This window comes from Bombina bombina, chromosome 5 (assembly GCF_027579735.1).
Source record: "Bombina bombina isolate aBomBom1 chromosome 5, aBomBom1.pri, whole genome shotgun sequence".
NCBI classification, from domain to species: domain Eukaryota; kingdom Metazoa; phylum Chordata; class Amphibia; order Anura; family Bombinatoridae; genus Bombina; species Bombina bombina.
Window position 1 is genome coordinate 18,668,585 of NC_069503.1, and position 20,092 is coordinate 18,688,676.

The following is a 20,092-nucleotide window of genomic DNA, read 5'->3' on the forward strand; positions in this document are numbered from 1 at the left end:
GAAGAGGATGCTCTGCGCCGGATGTCTTGAAGATGGACTCGCTCCGCGCCGGAGGGGTGTAGATAGAAGATGCTGTCTGGATGAAGACTTCTGCCCGGTTGGATGAAGACTTCTGCCGCTTCGTTGAGGACTTCTTCCAGCTTCGTTGAGGATGGATGTTGGGTCTTCAAAAACTGTAAATGGATCTTCGGGGGTTAGTGTTAGGCTTTTTTAAGGATTTATTTGGTGGGTTTTATTTTTATAGTAGGGTTTGGGCCTTTTTCAGTGCAATGGGGAGCTTAGGTTTTTTTAGTTAGGATTTTATTTGGGGGGTTGGTTGTGTGGGTGGTGGGTTTTACTGTTGGGGGGTTGTTTGTATTGTTTTTTTTTTTTACAGGTAAAAGAGCTGATTTCTTTGGGGCAATGCCCAACAAAAGGCCCTTTTAAAGACCATTGGCAGTTTAGTTTAGGCTAGGGTTTTTTTTATTTTGGGGGGCTTTTTGTATTTTGATAGGGCTATTAGATTAGGTGTAATTAGTTTAAATATCTGATAATTTGTTTTTTTATTTTGTGTAATTTAGTGTTTGTTTGTTTTTTGTAATTTAGGTAATTGTATTTAATTTATGTAATTTATTTAATTGCAGTGTAAGGTTAGGTGTTAGTGTAAGACAGGTTAGGTTTTATTTTACAGGTAAACTTTGTATTTATTTTAGCTAGGTAGTTAATAAATATTTAATAACTATTTACTAACTAGTCTACCTAGTTAAAATAAATACAAACTTGCCTGTAAAATAAATATAACACCTAAGATAGATACAATGTAATTATTAGTTATATTGTAGCTAGCTTAGGTTTATTTTACAGGTAAGTATTTAGTTTTAAATAGGAATAATTTAGTTAATAATAGTAAGTTTTATTTAGACTTATTTTAATTATATTTAAATTATGGGGTGTTAGGGTTAGACTTAGGTTTAGGGGGTTAATAAATTTAGAATAGTGGCGGCGACTCCCCTCCACCACAAAACAATGTGACAAAACATAACAACTATGGAGAAGCCCCCCAAAAAGAATAGTATACATTAAATACTATAAATAGAGGTGTATACACTACAATCAACAATAAGCAACGCGATCAACGGAACTTAACACCCTGCTAGATAATAACCGCGAGTGGCCTACACAAGGCAGACATCGAATAAAGAAGGGTGGTCTTGGCAGCATAAACCAGACAGTAAATGTGCTAAACAATATGGCATAGACCCAGCACTTAGGTGAAATCATTACTGCAATACAAATGTCACAGCCGAAATTACAAAGAAACAGTTAACACAATCCTCATGATACCGATAAGCACAGTGAAACAGCCTTAAATGTATGATAATAATATACAAATAGAACTAGCGCCTAGGATTGTTTACTTGCTACACTATAAAGGACCCCCTAATTAGGTCCTAAAAGATTAGATAGGTGAGCAATAATCAAATACATACAATACCATTAAAAAAAAGTATAAAGACTTCTCTTTATTACCAAACATCAGACTCTTACAAAGATACACTTTAAAATCAACAAACTTAAAATCAATCTAAATCAGAGGTTTACTAAAATCTAGTAATATTCCAACAATATTCCAGATCAAATCTAAGTCACACTAAAATAAACCAGATATTACCAATAATCTCCACTATAAATTCTATAATTTTGGATTAATCTCCATTATTGGTAATATCTGGTTTATTTTAGTGAGACTTAGATTTGATCTGGAATATTGTTGGAATATTACTAGATTTTAGTAAACCTCTGATTTAGATTGATTTTAAGTTTGTTGATTTTAAAGTATCTTTGTAAGAGTCTGATGTTTGGTAATAAAGAGAAGTCTTTATACTTTTTTTTAATGGTATTGTATGTATTTGATTATTGCTCACCTATTCATACACCTTAGAATTTAGGTGTTATTGTAGAAGGAACCTGGAGTTTACCTTAGCCTTTTTAGGCGCTCCTATAAATTTTCACAGCCTTAAATGTATGGTCAAGCAACTGTATAGTCTCATCAGAGCCCAATAGTGAGAAAAAACCTGCGCTGTGCAAAGAAACTGTTAACTGACCCAATCCTCATGATACCGATAAGCACAGTGAAAGAGCCTAAAATGTTTTATGTTTAAGCACATACAGTATATTATCACATCATAGCCTTGAACATAAAAATGTTAGGCTGTTCGACTGTGCTTATCGTTATCATGAGGATTGGGTCAGTTAACTGTTTCTTTGCACAGCGCAGGTTTTTTCTTACTATTGGGCTCCCTGCTGGCGGCCAATTGGCCGCGAGTCTGCAGGGGGCGGCATTGCACCAGCAGCTCTTGTGAGATGCTGGTGCAATTCTGAATACGGAGAGCGTGTTGCTCTCCACATTCAGCGAGGTCTTGCGGGCCTGATCCGCACGGTCGGATCAGGTCCGCAAGACCTTTCATAAATAGGGGCCAAAGCATACACATATAAACACATATGCACATACATACACACAAACATACACATATAAACACATATGCATATACATACATATACATAAACATACACACACAAAGCATACACATATAAACACATATGCACATACATACACACAAACATACACATATAAACATACAGGGAGTGCAGAATTATTAGGCAAGTTGTATTTTTGAGGATTAATTTTATTATTGAACAACAACCATGTTCTCAATGAACCCAAAAAACTCATTAATATCAAAGCTGAATATTTTTGGAAGTAGTTTTTAGTTTGTTTTTAGTTTTAGCTATTTTAGGGGGATATCTGTGTGTGCAGGTGACTATTACTGTGCATAATTATTAGGCAACTTAACAAAAAACAAATATATACCCATTTCAATTATTTATTTTTACCATTGAAACCAATATAACATCTCAACATTCACAAATATACATTTCTGACATTCAAAAACAAAACAAAAACAAATCAGTGACCAATATAGCCACCTTTCTTTGTAAGGACACTCAAAAGCCTGCCATCCATGGATTCTGTCAGTGTTTTGATCTGTTCACCATCAACATTGCGTGCAACAGCAACCACAGCCTCCCAGACACTGTTCAGAGAGGTGTACTGTTTTCCCTCCTTGTAAATCTCACATTTGATGATGGACCACAGGTTCTCAATGGGGTTCAGATCAGGTGAACAAGGAGGCCATGTCATTAGATTTTCTTCTTTTATACCCTTTCTTGCCAGCCACACTGTGGAGTACTTGGACGAGTGTGATGGAGCATTGTCCTGCATGAAAATCATGTTTTTCTTGAAGGATGCAGACTTCTTCCTGTACCACTGCTTGAAGAAGGTGTCTTCCAGAAACTGGCAGTAGGACTGGGAGTTGAGCTTGACTCCATCCTCAACCCGAAAAGGCCCCACAAGCTCATCTTTGATGATACCAGCCCAAACCAGTACTCCACCTCCACCTTGCTGGCGTCTGAGTCGGACTGGAGCTCTCTGCCCTTTACCAATCCAGCCACGGGCCCATCCATCTGGCCCATCAAGACTCACTCTCATTTCATCAGTCCATAAAACCTTAGAAAAATCAGTCTTGAGATATTTCTTGGCCCAGTCTTGACGTTTCAGCTTGTGTGTCTTGTTCAGTGGTGGTCGTCTTTCAGCCTTTCTTACCTTGGCCATGTCTCTGAGTATTGCACACCTTGTGCTTTTGGGCACTCCAGTGATGTTGCAGCTCTGAAATATGGCCAAACTGGTGGCAAGTGGCATCTTGGCAGCTGCACGCTTGACTTTTCTCAGTTCATGGGCAGTTATTTTGCGCCTTGGTTTTTCCACACGCTTCTTGCGACCCTGTTGACTATTTTGAATGAAACGCTTGATTGTTCGATGATCACGCTTCAGAAGCTTTGCAATTTTAAGAGTGCTGCATCCCTCTGCAAGATATCTCACTATTTTTGACTTTTCTGAGCCTGTCAAGTCCTTCTTTTGACCCATTTTGCCAAAGGAAAGGAAGTTGCCTAATAATTATGCACACCTGATATAGGGTGTTGATGTCATTAGACCACACCCCTTCTCATTACAGAGATACACATCACCTAATATGCTTAATCGGTAGTAGGCTTTCGAGCTTGGAGTAAGACAACATGCATAAAGAGGATGATGTGGTCAAAATACTCATTTGCCTAATAATTCTGCACTCCCTGTATATGCATATACATACACACAAACATACACATATAAACACATATGCATATACATACACACACAAAGCATACACATATGCACATACATACACACAAACATACACATATAAACACATATGCATATACATAAACATACACACACAAAGCATACACATATAAACACATATGCACATACATACACACAAACATACACATATAAACACATATGCACATACATACACACAAACATACACATATAAACACATATGCATATACATACATATACATACACATACACACACAAAGCATACACATATGCACATACATACACACAAACATACACCTATAAACACATATGCATATACATACATATACATAAACATACACACACAAATAATACACATATAAACACATATGCACATACATACACACAAACATACACATATAAACACATATGCATATACATACATAAACATACACACACAAAGCATACACATATAAACACATATGCACATACATACACACAAACATACACATATAAACACATATGCATATACATACATATACATACACATATGCATATACATACATATACATAAACATACACACACAAAGCATACACATATAAACACATATGCACATACATACACACAAACATACACATATAAACACATATGCACATACACACACAAACATACACATATGCACATACATACACACAAACATACACATATAAACACATATGCACATACATACACACAAACATACACAAATAAACACCTATGCACACAAATACACACAAACATACAAATATACCTATAAAGAAACACACAGATACCTTTACACGTGCACACATAAACACATACCTAAAACATACACATATAAACACATATGCACAAACATACACACAAACATACACATATAAACACATACACACACATACACACAAACATACACACACATACACACAAACATACACACAAAAATACACATATAAACACATACACACAAACATACACACACATACACACAAACATACACACACAAACATATAAACACATACACACATACACACAAACATACACACACACATACACATATAAACACATACACACAAACATACACACACATACACACAAACATACACACACATACACACAAACATACACATATAAACACATATGCACAAACATATACACACATACACACAAACATACACACACATACACACACACATACACACACATACACACAAACATACACATATAAACACATACACACAAACATACACACAAATACACACAAACATACACACACATACACACAAACATACACACAAACATACACATATAAACACATATGCACAAACATACACACATACACACAAACATACAAACATACACACACATACACACAAACATACACATATAAACACATATGCACAAACATACACACAAACATACACACATACACACAAACATACACACACATACACACAAACATACACATATAAACACATATGCACAAACAAACACACAAACATACACACACATACACACAAACATACACATATAAACACATATGCACATACATACACACAAACATACAAATATAAACACATATGCACAAACATACAAATATAAACACATATGCACAAACATACACACACATACACACAAACATACACATATAAACACATATGCACAAACATACACACAAACATACACACATACAAACAAACATACACACACATACACACAAACATACACATATAAACACATATGCACAAACAAACACACAAACATACACACACATACACATATAAACACATATGCACATGCATACACACAAACATACAAATATAAACACATATGCACAAACATACACACACATACACACAAACATACACATATAAACACATATGCACAAACATACACACAAACATACACACACATACACACAAACATACACATATAAACACATATGCACAAACAAACACACAAACATACACACACATACACACAAACATACACATATAAACACATATGCACATACATACACACAAACATACAAATATAAACACATATGCACAAACATACACACACATACACACAAACATACACATATAAACACATATGCACAAACATACACACAAACATACACACATACACACAAACATACACACACATACACACAAACATACACATATAAACACATATGCACAAACAAACACACAAACATACACACACATACACACAAACATACACATATAAACACTTATGCACATACATACACACAAACATACAAATATAAACACATATGCACAAACATACACACACATACACACAAACATACACATATAAACACATATGCACAAACATACACACAAACATACACACATACACACAAACATACACATATAAACACATATGCACAAACAAACACACAAACATACACACACATACACACAAACATACACACACATACACACAAACATACACATATAAACACATATGCACAAACATACACACAAACATACACACATACACACAAACATACACACACATACACACAAACATACACATATAAACACATATGCACAAACATACACACAAACATACACACACATACACACAAACATACACATATAAACACATATGCAAAAACATACACACAAACATACACACACATACACACAAACATACACACACATACACACAAACATACACATATAAACACATATGCACATACATACACACAAACATACACATATAAACACATATGCACAAACATACACACACATACACATATAAACACATATGCACAAACATACACACACATACACATATAAACACATATGCACAAACATACACACAAACATACACACAAACATACACACACATACACATATAAACACATATGCACAAACATACACACAAACATACACACAAACATACACACACATACACATATAAACACATATGCACAAACATACACACACATACAAATATACCTATAAAGAAACACACAGACACATTTACGATGTTAAGCCATAATGACAGTACTGGGTAGAGAAAACATGAGTTACTGAAGGAAGTGACACACTGGGGCCTATCTATCAAGCTCCGAAAGGAGCTTGACGGCCCGTGTTACTGGTGAGTCTTCAGACTCGCCAGAAACAGCAGTTATGAAGCAGCGGTCACAAAGACCACTGCTCCATAACGCTGTCCGCCTGCTCTGAGCAGGCAGACAGGAATCGCCAGAAATCAACCCGATCAAGTACGATCGGGTTGATTGACACCTCCCTGCTGGCGGCCCATTGGCCGCGAGTCAGCAGGGGGCGGCGTTGCACCAGCAGCTCTTGTGAGCTGCTGGTGCAATGCTGAATACGAAGAGCGTATTGCTCTCCGCATTCAGCGAGGTCTTGCGGACCTGATCCGCAGTGTCAGATCAGGTCCGCAAGATCTTTAGTAAATAGGAGCCACTGTGTGGAGCTGATCATTACGTAAAATCTCAAGGTGATTTTTTTTCTCTTTATTTAACGACAGGTGCCAGGTTGCCAGGTATCCTGTATTTAACAGAACTGTCCAGTATTTCAGCAGGATGTCAAGTAAAATCTATACAAATAGCCCTTTGCAGCTAAACGGTTGTGCTACCTGTACCCCCCAAAACTGCTACTGCCCCTGAGTGTCAAATAGACTTTAAAGGCTTCCTTGTGCCTCTATGCATAATAAATATGGCCCTGAAAAAGTGGGATTGCTCTGCGTATGTTCCATAGAGCTTCTTGGTTAAAACCTCTGCTCATTGTTTCTACTGTCGAGCATACAGCTTTGTTTGTGTTTGCCACTGGCAGTCGAAGGGGGTCAAATCACTGCTGAGTATGAGTTACTGACATCCAAAGAGGTAAAATAATTTGTGTGTGTTACTGGCAGTTAAGGGGATACCATCACTGCTCAGTTGTTAAATGCAGATATGGTGGATTCAAGAGGGTAACCTAAGTAAGAGTTGGACCATAGTGTGACGCCATCTGCCGCCCATGCACAGTCACCACCAGGTTGTCTAGGAATGCTAAGAGGTTTAATCTGTGAATAATTACCAAACTATAAAACAACGTTGTAGAGCAATTTCAAGTGGAAAACATCTTTACTTATCTATTTTTTAAGTCTGTGAAAATTACAAAGTATAAACCTCATAATTATTTTGTATGTAACACACCTGACATAACAAGGCATCATCCTCATTATACAGTGGGGAGACCAAAATAAATGAACCTACTCAGGAGGGTCCTTGCTATAAATAAGCCTCATGTCTAGAAAGAAGATGTAAGACCCCCAGGAACTCCCATGCTTCAGTGAGACCCTAAACTCAATAGGCACTGGGGACCTACTATAAATAAGTCTCATGTATAGTAAGCAGATGTAAGACCTCCAGGAACTCCCGTGCTTCAGTGAGACCCTACACTCAGTAGGCACTGGGGACCTACTATAAATAAGTCTCATGTATAGTAAGCAGATGTAAGACCTCCAGGAACTCCCGTGCTTCAGTGAGACTCTACACTCAATAGGCACTGGGGACCTACTATAAATAAGTCTCATGTATAGTAAGCAGATGTAAGACCTCCAGGAACTCCCATGCTTCAGTGAGACCCTACACTCAATAGGCACTGGGGACCTACTATAAATAAGTATCATGTATAGTAAGCAGATGTAAGACCTCCAGGAACTCCCGTGCTTCAGTGAGACTCTACACTCAATAGGCACTGGGGACCTACTATAAATAAGTCTCATGTATAGTAAGCAGATGTAAGACCTCCAGGAACTCCCATGCTTCAGTGAGACCCTACACTCAATAGGCACTGGGGACCTACTATAAATAAGTCTCATGTATAGTAAGCAGATGTAAGACCCCCAGGAACTCCCGTGCTTCAGTGAGACCCTACACTCAGTAGGCACTGGGGACCTACTATAAATAAGTCTCATGTATAGTAAGCAGATGTAAGACCTCCAGGAACTCCCATGCTTCAGTGAGACCCTACACTCAATAGGCACTGGGGACCTACTATAAATAAGTCTCATGTATAGTAAGCAGATGTAAGACCTCCAGGAACTCCCATGCTTCAGTGAGACCCTACACTCAGTAGGCACTGGGGACCTACTATAAATAAGTCTCATGTATAGTAAGCAGATGTAAGACCTCCAGGAACTCCCATGCTTCAGTGAGACCCTACACTCAATAGGCACTGGGGACCTACTATAAATAAGTCTCATGTATAGTAAGCAGATGTAAGACCCCCAGGAACTCCCGTGCTTCAGTGAGACCCTACACTCAGTAGGCACTGGGGACCTACTATAAATAAGTCTCATGTATAGTAAGCAGATGTAAGACCTCCAGGAACTCCCATGCTTCAGTGAGACCCTACACTCAATAGGCACTGGGGACATACTATAAATAAGTCTCATGTATAGTAAGCAGATGTAAGACCTCCAGGAACTCCCATGCTTCAGTGAGACCCTACACTCAATAGGAACTGGGGACCTACTATAAATAAGTCTCATGTATAGTAAGCAGATGTAAGACCCCCAGGAACTCCCGTGCTTCAGTGAGACCCTACACTCAGTAGGCACTGGGGACCTACTATAAATAAGTCTCATGTATAGTAAGCAGATGTAAGACCTCCAGGAACTCCCGTGCTTCAGTGAGACCCTACACTCAGTAGGCACTGGGGACCTACTATAAATAAGTCTCATGTATAGTAAGCAGATGTAAGACCTCCAGGAACTCCCGTGCTTCAGTGAGACCCTACACTCAGTAGGCACTGGGGACCTACTATAAATAAGTCTCATGTATAGTAAGCAGATGTAAGACCTCCAGGAACTCCCATGCTTCAGTGAGACCCTACACTCAATAGGCACTGGGGACCTACTATAAATAAGTCTCATGTATAGTAAGCAGATGTAAGACCTCCAGGAACTCCCATGCTTCAGTGAGACCCTACACTCAGTAGGCACTGGGGACCTACTATAAATAAGTCTCATGTATAGTAAGCAGATGTAAGACCTCCAGGAACTCCCATGCTTCAGTGAGACCCTACACTCAATAGGCACTGGGGACCTACTATAAATAAGTCTCATGTATAGTAAGCAGATGTAAGACCCCCAGGAACTCCCGTGCTTCAGTGAGACCCTACACTCAGTAGGCACTGGGGACCTACTATAAATAAGTCTCATGTATAGTAAGCAGATGTAAGACCTCCAGGAACTCCCATGCTTCAGTGAGACCCTACACTCAATAGGCACTGGGGACCTACTATAAATAAGTCTCATGTATAGTAAGCAGATGTAAGACCTCCAGGAACTCCCATGCTTCAGTGAGACCCTACACTCAATAGGAACTGGGGACCTACTATAAATAAGTCTCATGTATAGTAAGCAGATGTAAGACCTCCAGGAACTCCCGTGCTTCCGTGAGACCCTACACTCAGTAGGCACTGGGGACCTACTATAAATAAGTCTCATGTATAGTAAGCAGATGTAAGACCTCCAGGAACTCCCGTGCTTCAGTGAGACCCTACACTCAGTAGGCACTGGGGACCTACTATAAATAAGTCTCATGTATAGTAAGCAGATGTAAGACCTCCAGGAACTCCTGTGCTTCAGTGAGACTCTACACTTAGTCATGTCTAGTAAGCAGATGTAAGACCCCTAAGAACATCCCCGTGCTTCAGTGAGACCCTACACTCAGTAGGCACATGGGACCTGCTATAAATAAGCCTCATGTCTAGTAAGCAGATGTAAGACCCCCAGGAACAACCCCTGCCTAAGTAAGACCATACACTCAGCAGGCATTGGGACCCTCCTATAAATAAGCAGTGTCTCTAGTTAGCAGATGTAAGACCCCCAGGAACAACCCCTGCCTAAGTAAGACCATACACTCAGCAGGCATTGGGACCCTCCTATAAATAAGCAGTGTCTCTAGTTAGCAGATGTAAGACCCTAAGGAATGTTCCCTGCCTCGGCAAGATCATACATCCTATCACAAGTTAATATATACAGGCCTGCTTACCGTTGCAGTTGTCCTGGGTGCAGTTAAACGCTCCCCTGTGGCAGGTGCTATGAAAGATAAACAAAGTCACAATAAGACACTGTAAGGTGACATACTTGTCCTTTCTGATGCTAATTACAATATTGTAATACATTAATAATCTAAGCTTTAAGAAATAAAAAGTGGTCATGATCTCATGTTGGAGGCAGTAGATACAAGGGTAATGAGCAGAATCACTTATTTATGTAAAGGGTGGTGGAGTCATGAACGCAACATGCAGTAGAGGTGGTAAGACAAGTGCAGTATGAGAAAACAAGAGATGCATAAGGGTGTACTTACTGTACTGTACACGGCTGGCTTAAATCATGGTTGTGGGGCCCATTTAACAAGCTCCGTATGGAGCTTGATGTCCCGTGTTTCTGGCGAGTCTTCAGACTCGCCAGAAAAAGCAGTTATAAAGCAGCGGTCACAAAGACCGCTGCTCCATAACCTGTCCGCCTGCTCTGGTCAGACGGACAGGAATCGCCAGAAATCAACCCGATCGAGTACGATCGGGTTGATTGACACCCCCTGCTGGCAGCCCATTGGCCGTGAGTCTGCAGGGGGCGGCGTTGCACCAGCAGCTCTTGTGAGCTGCTGGTGCAATGCTGAATACAGCGAGCGTATTGCTCGCCGTATTCATCAAGGTCTGGCGGACCTGATCCGCAGTGTCGGATCAGGTCCGCCAGACCTTGATAAATATGCCCCCATGTGTGTATCAACCAATTAGAGTAGGAATCTTCAAGTCAGGGATCACAGGTACTCAGATTTGGACATAGCACACGTATGTGTTAGTAGGCACGTGCTGATACCTTGCAGCATATCAGCTTGCTTAGGACACAGAGTTCCAGTGCATCGGAAGTCAGCAAGCTGCATATACTGTAAGGTACCAGCACGTGCCTACCACCACATGAGTGTGCTCAGTTCAAATGTGAGTACCTGTGATCCCTGTCTTTAAGATTAGCACTATCATTGGTTGATACACACATGGGGCACTTCTTTGTTGTTTGTCATTGCAGATGTTTGTTTTGGTGAATATAAGAAGGTAGCAGCCTGATCTAGGTGTATAAGAAGATTGTGGGACCACAAGACCTCCTTCTACCTATTCTTTCGGATGGGACTTTGATTTGATAAACACATAAAATATATACACCCAAAGGTCCTCATTAATTCTGACCTATATCTCCGGACCTGAGGCTCATTATATAGCTCATTGCCATTTGAGGGCATTTACTAAAAGAAGAATAACCGCTTGGGTAGTGTTGATCCTTTTATTTTTCTAATTAAAACAATATTGCACTGTTTTTGGATATTGTGCTTGTTTCATTTCCTGGATATCTCTGCTTTACGTAAACCTTGGAACAACCAATGAGAGAATAACTTACTACAAGCAGACACGAATCAGCTTTCTATATAGTATACTTTATTTTAATGTGTTTTGTGCAACTTTTTTTAACCCTTACAGTGTACTACAGGTCTTAAGTTGCGCTAAATATTCTAGTGGAGTTTCAGCTTTTGCTCGATCGCAAACTATAACTTTCAACTTGTAATACCAGCGCAAATTAGCGCGGTATTGATATCCATTGAAAGTGCTGGTTGTGCTCGAGTAAAGTTGGCCGTGCTAACCCTTCTCTGTTTAACACTCTTTACCATGGACTTCTAATATCAAAGGTGTGCGCTAATGGTAGCGTAGTCAAGTGAAACTGGTTATTGTGCACAGTATCAATAGCATGCCACTTGTAACTTAGTACTATGTGTATTTTCACCATCCATCTATAAACAATACTGTGCACTGGAGCACAATATACAGATTGCGCACTAGTGGTAGCGTAGTCAAACTAAACTGGTTAGTGTGCATGCTATCATTAGCGCACCACTTGTAATCTAGCGTTATGTGTAGTCTCACCATCCTTCTATAAACAATATTGTGCACTGGAGCACAATATACAGATTGCGCGCTAGTGGTAGCGTGGTCCAGCTAAACTGGTTATTGTGCGTGCTATCATTAGCGCACCAGTTGTAATCTAGCGCTATGTGTATTTTCACCATCCATCTATAAACAAAACTGTGCACTGGAGCACAATATACAGTTTGTGCGCTAGTGGTAGCGTGGTCCAGCTAAACTGGTTATTGTGCGTGCTATAATTAGCGCACCACTTGTAATCTAGCGCTATGTGTAGTCTCACCATCCATCTATAAACAATACTGTGCACTGGAGCACAATATACAGATTGCGCGCTAGTGATAGCGTAGTCAAGCTAAACTGGTTATTGTGCGTGCTATAATTAGCGCACCACTTGTAATCTAGCGCTATGTGTAGTCTCACCATCCATCTATAAACAAAACTGTGCACTGGAGCACAATATACAGATTGCGCGCTAGTGGTAGCGTAGTCAAGGTAAACTGGTTATTGTGCGTGCTATCATTAGCGCACCACTTGTAATCTAGCGCTATGTGTAGTCTCACCATCCATCTATAAACAAAACTGTGCACTGGAGCACAATATACAGATTGCGCGCTAGTGGTAGCGTAGTCAAGGTAAACTGGTTATTGTGCGTGCTATAATTAGCGCACCACTTGTAATCTAGTGCTATGTGTAGTCTCACCATCCATCTATAAACAAAACTGTGCACTGGAGCACAATATACAGATTGTGCTCTAGTGGTAGCGTAGTCAAGCTAAACTGGTTAGTGTGCGTGCTATAATTAGCGCACCACTTGTAATCTAGCCCTATGTGTAGTCTCACCATCCATCTATAAACAATACTGTGCACTGGAGCACAATATACAGATTGCATGCTAGTGGTAGCGTAGTCAAGCTAAACTGGTTATTGTGCGTGCTATAATTAGCGCACCACTTGTAATCTAGCGCTATGTGTAGTCTCACCATCCATCTATAAACAATACTGTGCACTAGAGCACAATATACAGATTGCGCGCTAGTGGTAGCGTGGTCCAGCTAAACTGGTTATTGTGCGTGCTATAATTAGCGCACCACTTGTAATCTAGCGCTATGTGTAGTCTCACCATCCATCTATAAACAATACTGTGCACTGGAGCACAATATACAGATTGCGTGCTAGTGGTAGCGTAGTCAAGCTAAACTGGTTATTGTGCGTGCTATAATTAGCGCACCAGTTGTAATCTAGCGCTATGTGTAGTCTCACCATCCATCTATAAACAATACTGTGCACTGGAGCACAATATACAGATTGCGCGCTAGTGATAGCGTAGTCAAGCTAACCTGGTTATTGTGCGTGCTATAATTAGCGCACCACTTGTAATCTAGCGCTATGTGTAGTCTCACCATCCATCTATAAACAAAACTGTGCACTGGAGCACAATATACAGATTGCGCGCTAGTGGTAGCGTAGTCAAGGTAAACTGGTTATTGTGCGTGCTATAATTAGCGCACCACTTGTAATCTAGTGCTATGTGTAGTCTCACCATCCATCTATAAACAAAACTGTGCACTGGAGCACAATATACAGATTGTGCGCTAGTGGTAGCGTAGTCAAGCTAAACTGGTTAGTGTGCGTGCTATAATTAGCGCACCACTTGTAATCTAGCCCTATGTGTAGTCTCACCATCCATCTATAAACAATACTGTGCACTGGAGCACAATATACAGATTGCATGCTAGTGGTAGCGTAGTCAAGCTAAACTGGTTATTGTGCGTGCTATAATTAGCGCACCACTTGTAATCTAGTGCTATGTGTAGTCTCACCATCCATCTATAAACAAAACTGTGCACTGGAGCACAATATACAGATTGTGCGCTAGTGGTAGCGTAGTCAAGCTAAACTGGTTAGTGTGCATGCTATCATTAGCGCACCACTTGTAATCTAGCGCTATGTGTAGTCTCACCATCCATCTATAAACAATACTGTGCACTGGAGCAAAATATACAGATTGCGCGCTAGTGGTAGCGTAGTCAAGCTAAACTGGTTATTGTGCGTGCTATAATTAGCGCACCACTTGTAATCTAGCGCTATGTGTAGTCTCACCATCCATCTATAAACAATACTGTGCACTAGAGCACAATATACAGATTGCGCGCTAGTGGTAGCGTGGTCCAGCTAAACTGGTTATTGTGCGTGCTATAATTAGCGCACCACTTGTAATCTAGCGCTATGTGTAGTCTCACCATCCATCTATAAACAATACTGTGCACTGGAGCACAATATACAGATTGCGTGCTAGTGGTAGCGTAGTCAAGCTAAACTGGTTATTGTGCGTGCTATAATTAGCGCACCAGTTGTAATCTAGCGCTATGTGTAGTCTCACCATCCATCTATAAACAATACTGTGCACTGGAGCACAATATACAGATTGCGTGCTAGTGGTAGCGTAGTCAAGCTAAACTGGTTATTGTGCGTGCTATAATTAGCGCACCAGTTGTAATCTAGCGCTATGTGTAGTCTCACCATCCATCTATAAACAATACTGTGCACTGGAGCACAATATACAGTTTGTGCGCTAGTGGTAGCGTAGTCAAGCTAAACTGGTTATTGTGCGTGCTATCATTAGCGCACCACTTGTAATCTAGCGCTATGTGTAGTCTCACCATCCATCTATAAACAATACTGTGCACTAGAGCACAATATACAGCTTCTTTGTCAGGGAAAGCATAGTATGACTGACTGCCCTCCTCAGGTCAGCTTTAATTCTGATTACATTCTAGGTTCTAGATTGGAAATTCCCCCGGGAATAGGGCCCTCAATTCCTCCTGTATGTGTTTGTCAAATGTTGTCATTGTTTTATTTAAATGAATTGTTCCATGGACAGCGCTGCAGAATATGTCGGTGCTTCATAAATAAAGTATAATAATAATTATATGAGGAGAAGTCTAAAGGACCCACTCTTCCCTTAACTGGACATTGATTAGGTAAGATGCCCCTGATTGGACCAATGCTTTTTCATCATATCTGAATGGAGCTGAGGTAAATGCAGAAGAACGTAGCTGCCAAAGCCTCATCATTCTAAAGGACCACATCGGACTATAGCAAACGGCACATACAACACCATGACTACTTGCCCAGGAACATCTGAGCCTATGGACTTGTGCATATGGAACGGTGACTTCGATTTGGTCTGGATTTTCATTTTGTTTGCTGTATTTGTATGAAGCAGTTATTTCTAGTTTTGTTATTTTTACTTTTAATATTTAACCTCTCAAATTAAAAACATTTCTGGTATTAGGTATTTGTGACTAACATATTTAGCACTCAAGCAATATCATATTTGTGCAATCTTCCGAGTTTTGCGTTACGGCTTTTAACGCTGAAAAAATGGCAATTTCATCGTAAAAGCAGTAACGCAGCTATCAGGAGGCGTGTCGGTATAGCTATACCTCAAGCCTGTAACACAACGTCCATGCCGCACTAAAAAAAAATGATGTTTTTGCGTGGGATTTTCATAGCGCCGGTATTACAGGTTGTGTGGTGAGGCTAAAATGCTTGCGTTACAGCCTATACCGACACGATCCATACCGCCATCTGAAAGCAGTAGTTATGGGTTTAGCGAAAAAAAATGTTTCACAAAACTCATAACTAAAGTGTTACAAATTACTCTAACACCCATAAACTACCTATTAACCCTTAAACCGCTGCCCTCCTGCATCGCAAACACTATATTAAACCTATTAACCCCTAATCTGCCGCTCCCGACATTGCCGTCACTAATAAAAATTATTAGCCCCCTATTCCGTCGCTCCCCGACATCGCCACCACTATAATAAAGTTATTAACCCCTAAACCTCCGGCCTCCCACATCGCAGCAACTAAATAAACCTATTAACCCCTAAACCACCGGCCCCCCACATCGCCGCAACTAAAAAACATAAATTATGCTTACCTGATAATTTCATTTCTATCGTGGGGAGGAGAGTCCACGGCTTCATAAAATACTTGTGGATATTATGAACCTGGACACCAGGAGGCAAAGACACCCCAGCCAAAGGATTAAATACCTCCCACACTCCCCTCATCCCCCAGTCATTCTGCTGAGGGAACAAGGAACAGTAGGAGAAATATCAGGGTATAAATGGTGCCAGAAGAACAAAACTAAATTTAGGTCTGCCCACCGGAGCAACGGGCGGGAGCCGTGGACTCTCCTCCCCACGATGGAAATGAAATTATCAGGTAAGCATGATTTATGTTTTCCATCTAAAGGGGAGGAGAGTCCACGGCTTCATTCATTACTTGTGGGAAACAAATCCCCAAGCTCTAGAGGACACTGAATAAAAAACGGGAGGGCAAAAAGAGGCATACCCTAACCTGAGGGCACCACAGCCTGCAAGACCTTCCTCCCAAAAACTGCTTCTGCAGAAGGAAAAATGTCAAATTTGTAAAACTTTGTAAAAGTGCGTAAGGAGGACCTGATAGCTGCCTTACAAATCTGCTCCAAAGAGGCCTCATTCGTGAAGGCCCAAGACGAAGCCACAGCTCTAGTTGAATGAGCCGTGATCCTCTGAGGAGGCTTATGTCCCGCTGTTTCGTAGGCTAAGCGAATCTTGCTCCTCAACCAAAAAGACAAAGAAGTTGAAGAGGCTCTCTGCCCCCTGCGCTTCCCTGAATACACCACAAAAAGAGATGTAGACTGTCTGAAATCCTTTGTAGCCTGAAGATAATACTTCAAGGCTCGAACCACATCCAGATTATGAAGTAACCTCTCCTTAGGACAAGAAGGGTTAGGACACAACTACTATTTCCTGATTGATGTTACGGTTCATCACAACCTTGGGAAAAAATCACAAACCAGTGCGAAGAACAGCCTTATCAGCGTGAAAAAACAAATAAGGTGGCTCACATTGCAAGGCCGCCAACTCAGAGACTCTGCGAGCCGATGCAATCGCCAACAGGAAGAGAAGCTTCCAGGAAAGAATCTTAATGTCAATAGAATGCATAGGTTCAAACGGAACCCTCTGCAACACCTTAAGAACCACGTTTAAGCTCCAGGAAGGAGCGGACTGTCTAAAAACAGGCCTGATTCTAGACAGGGCCTGAACAAAAGACTGAATATCAGGAAGCTCAGCGAGCTTCTTGTGCAACAAAACTGATAATGCCGAAATCTGTCTCTTTAAGGAACTGGCGGCGAGCCTCTTCTCCAGCCCATCCTGAAGAAAGGACAAAATCCTGGCTACCTTAACCTTGTTCCAAGGATAACCGTGCTTCTAACACCAGGAGAAGTAGGTCCTCCACACCTTATGATAGATGCGACGAGTGACCGGCTTCCTGGCCTGAACGAGAGTATCAATCACTCTCTCAGAAAATCCCCTCTTGAGTCAGCCTCAGAGAATCTAGATTTTGATGTTGAAAAAAACCCTGTTCCAGCAGATCCCTGCGATAGGGTAACCTCCATGGAGGAGAAGATGACATCCCCACCAGATCCGCAAACCACGTCCTCCGCGACCACGATGAAGCAATCAGAATAGCCAAAGCTTGCTCCTGCTTGATGCGGGCCACTACACGAGGTAGAAGTGGCAACGGTGGAAAAATGTAATCTAGGTTGAACCCCCAAGGCACTGCTAAGGCATCTTTCAGCTCTGCCTGGGGATTCTGCCCATTCCAAAATCTGAGACACCTCCCTCATTGCTAGGGAGCTTCTCGTCCCCCCCTGATGGTTGATGTAAGCCACCAAGGTAATGTTGTCGGTCTAGAATCTGATAAATCTGAACGACCCCAGAAGAGGCCACACCTTCAGAGCATTGTAGATTGCTCGAAGTTTCAGAATATTGATCGGGAGAAGAGACTCCTCCCAGGTCCATTTTCCTTGTGCCATCCTGGCACCCCAAACAGCGCCCCACCCTGCCAGACTCGCGTCCGTGGTCACAATCTCCCAGGACAGACTCAGGAAGGATGTCCCTTGTAACAGTTGTTCTGGCGAATCCACCAAGAGAGGGAATTCCTTGTCCGAACATCCAGGGAAATCTGCTGTGATAGATCTGTATGATCGCCGTTCCACTCTCAACATGCACAACTGAAGAGGTCTGAGATGGAACCTGGTGAATGGAATGACATTGATACTGGACACCATGAGCCCGATCACCTCCATACTCTGAGCCACTAAGGGACTGGAGTAGGACTGCAGGGCAAGACAGGTGGACGCAATCTTCCTGCGTCTCAGGTCTGTGAGAAATATCTTCATGGATATAGAGTCTATTATCGTGCCCAGGAACTCCACCCTGTTGCTGGGAACCAGGGAACTCTTTCCTGAAATTATCTTCCAACCTTGAGATTGGAGCAAGAGAAGAAGAGCCCTCGAATGATCCTCTGCAAGACTGAACAACGGCGCCTGTACTAGGATGTCCACCAGATAGGGCGCCACCGTAATGTTCTGGATCTGGCAACTGCAAGTAGTGCCCCCAGAACCTTCGTGAAGACTCTCGGGGCCATCGCCAGACCAAAGGGAAGGGCCACAAATTGGAAGTGTTGGTCCAGAAACGCAAATCTCAGGAACCTGAAGTGATCCTTGTGGATTGGAACATGAAGGTTAGCATCCTTCAAGTCTATTTTCGTCATGAACTGTCCCTCCTGAACTAGGGGCAGAATAGATCTGATCGTTTCCATCTTGAATGATATTACAGCCAAAAACTTGTTTAAACATTTTAGGTCCAGAATCGGATGGAACGTGCCCTCTTTCTTTGGGACCACGAAAAGGTTTGAATAGTACCCTAGACCCCTTTCTGCTGGGGGTACTGGTACGAATATGCAGAGAGAAGAGAGATCCCTCACACATTCTAGAAAGGTGTCTCTCTTTTCTGGTCTGGAAGACAGATTTGACAGGAGGAATCTGCCTCCGGGGCGGATAAGATCTGAACCCTATCCTGTAACCGTGGGTGACTACCTCCAGAACCCACG

The 20,092-nt window shown here is 41.3% G+C and overlaps 1 protein-coding gene across 1 annotated transcript in view; it reads right to left on the reverse strand.

Moving 5' to 3' along the window:
* Positions 1-20,092, reverse strand: part of LOC128661241 (SCO-spondin-like) — a 624,208-nt gene that overhangs the window by 25,284 nt on the left and 578,832 nt on the right. The window contains exon 115 of the mRNA XM_053715520.1: positions 11,215-11,261. Within this exon, the coding sequence (XP_053571495.1) occupies positions 11,215-11,261 (47 nt within the window). The remainder of the gene's footprint in view (positions 1-11,214; positions 11,262-20,092) is intronic.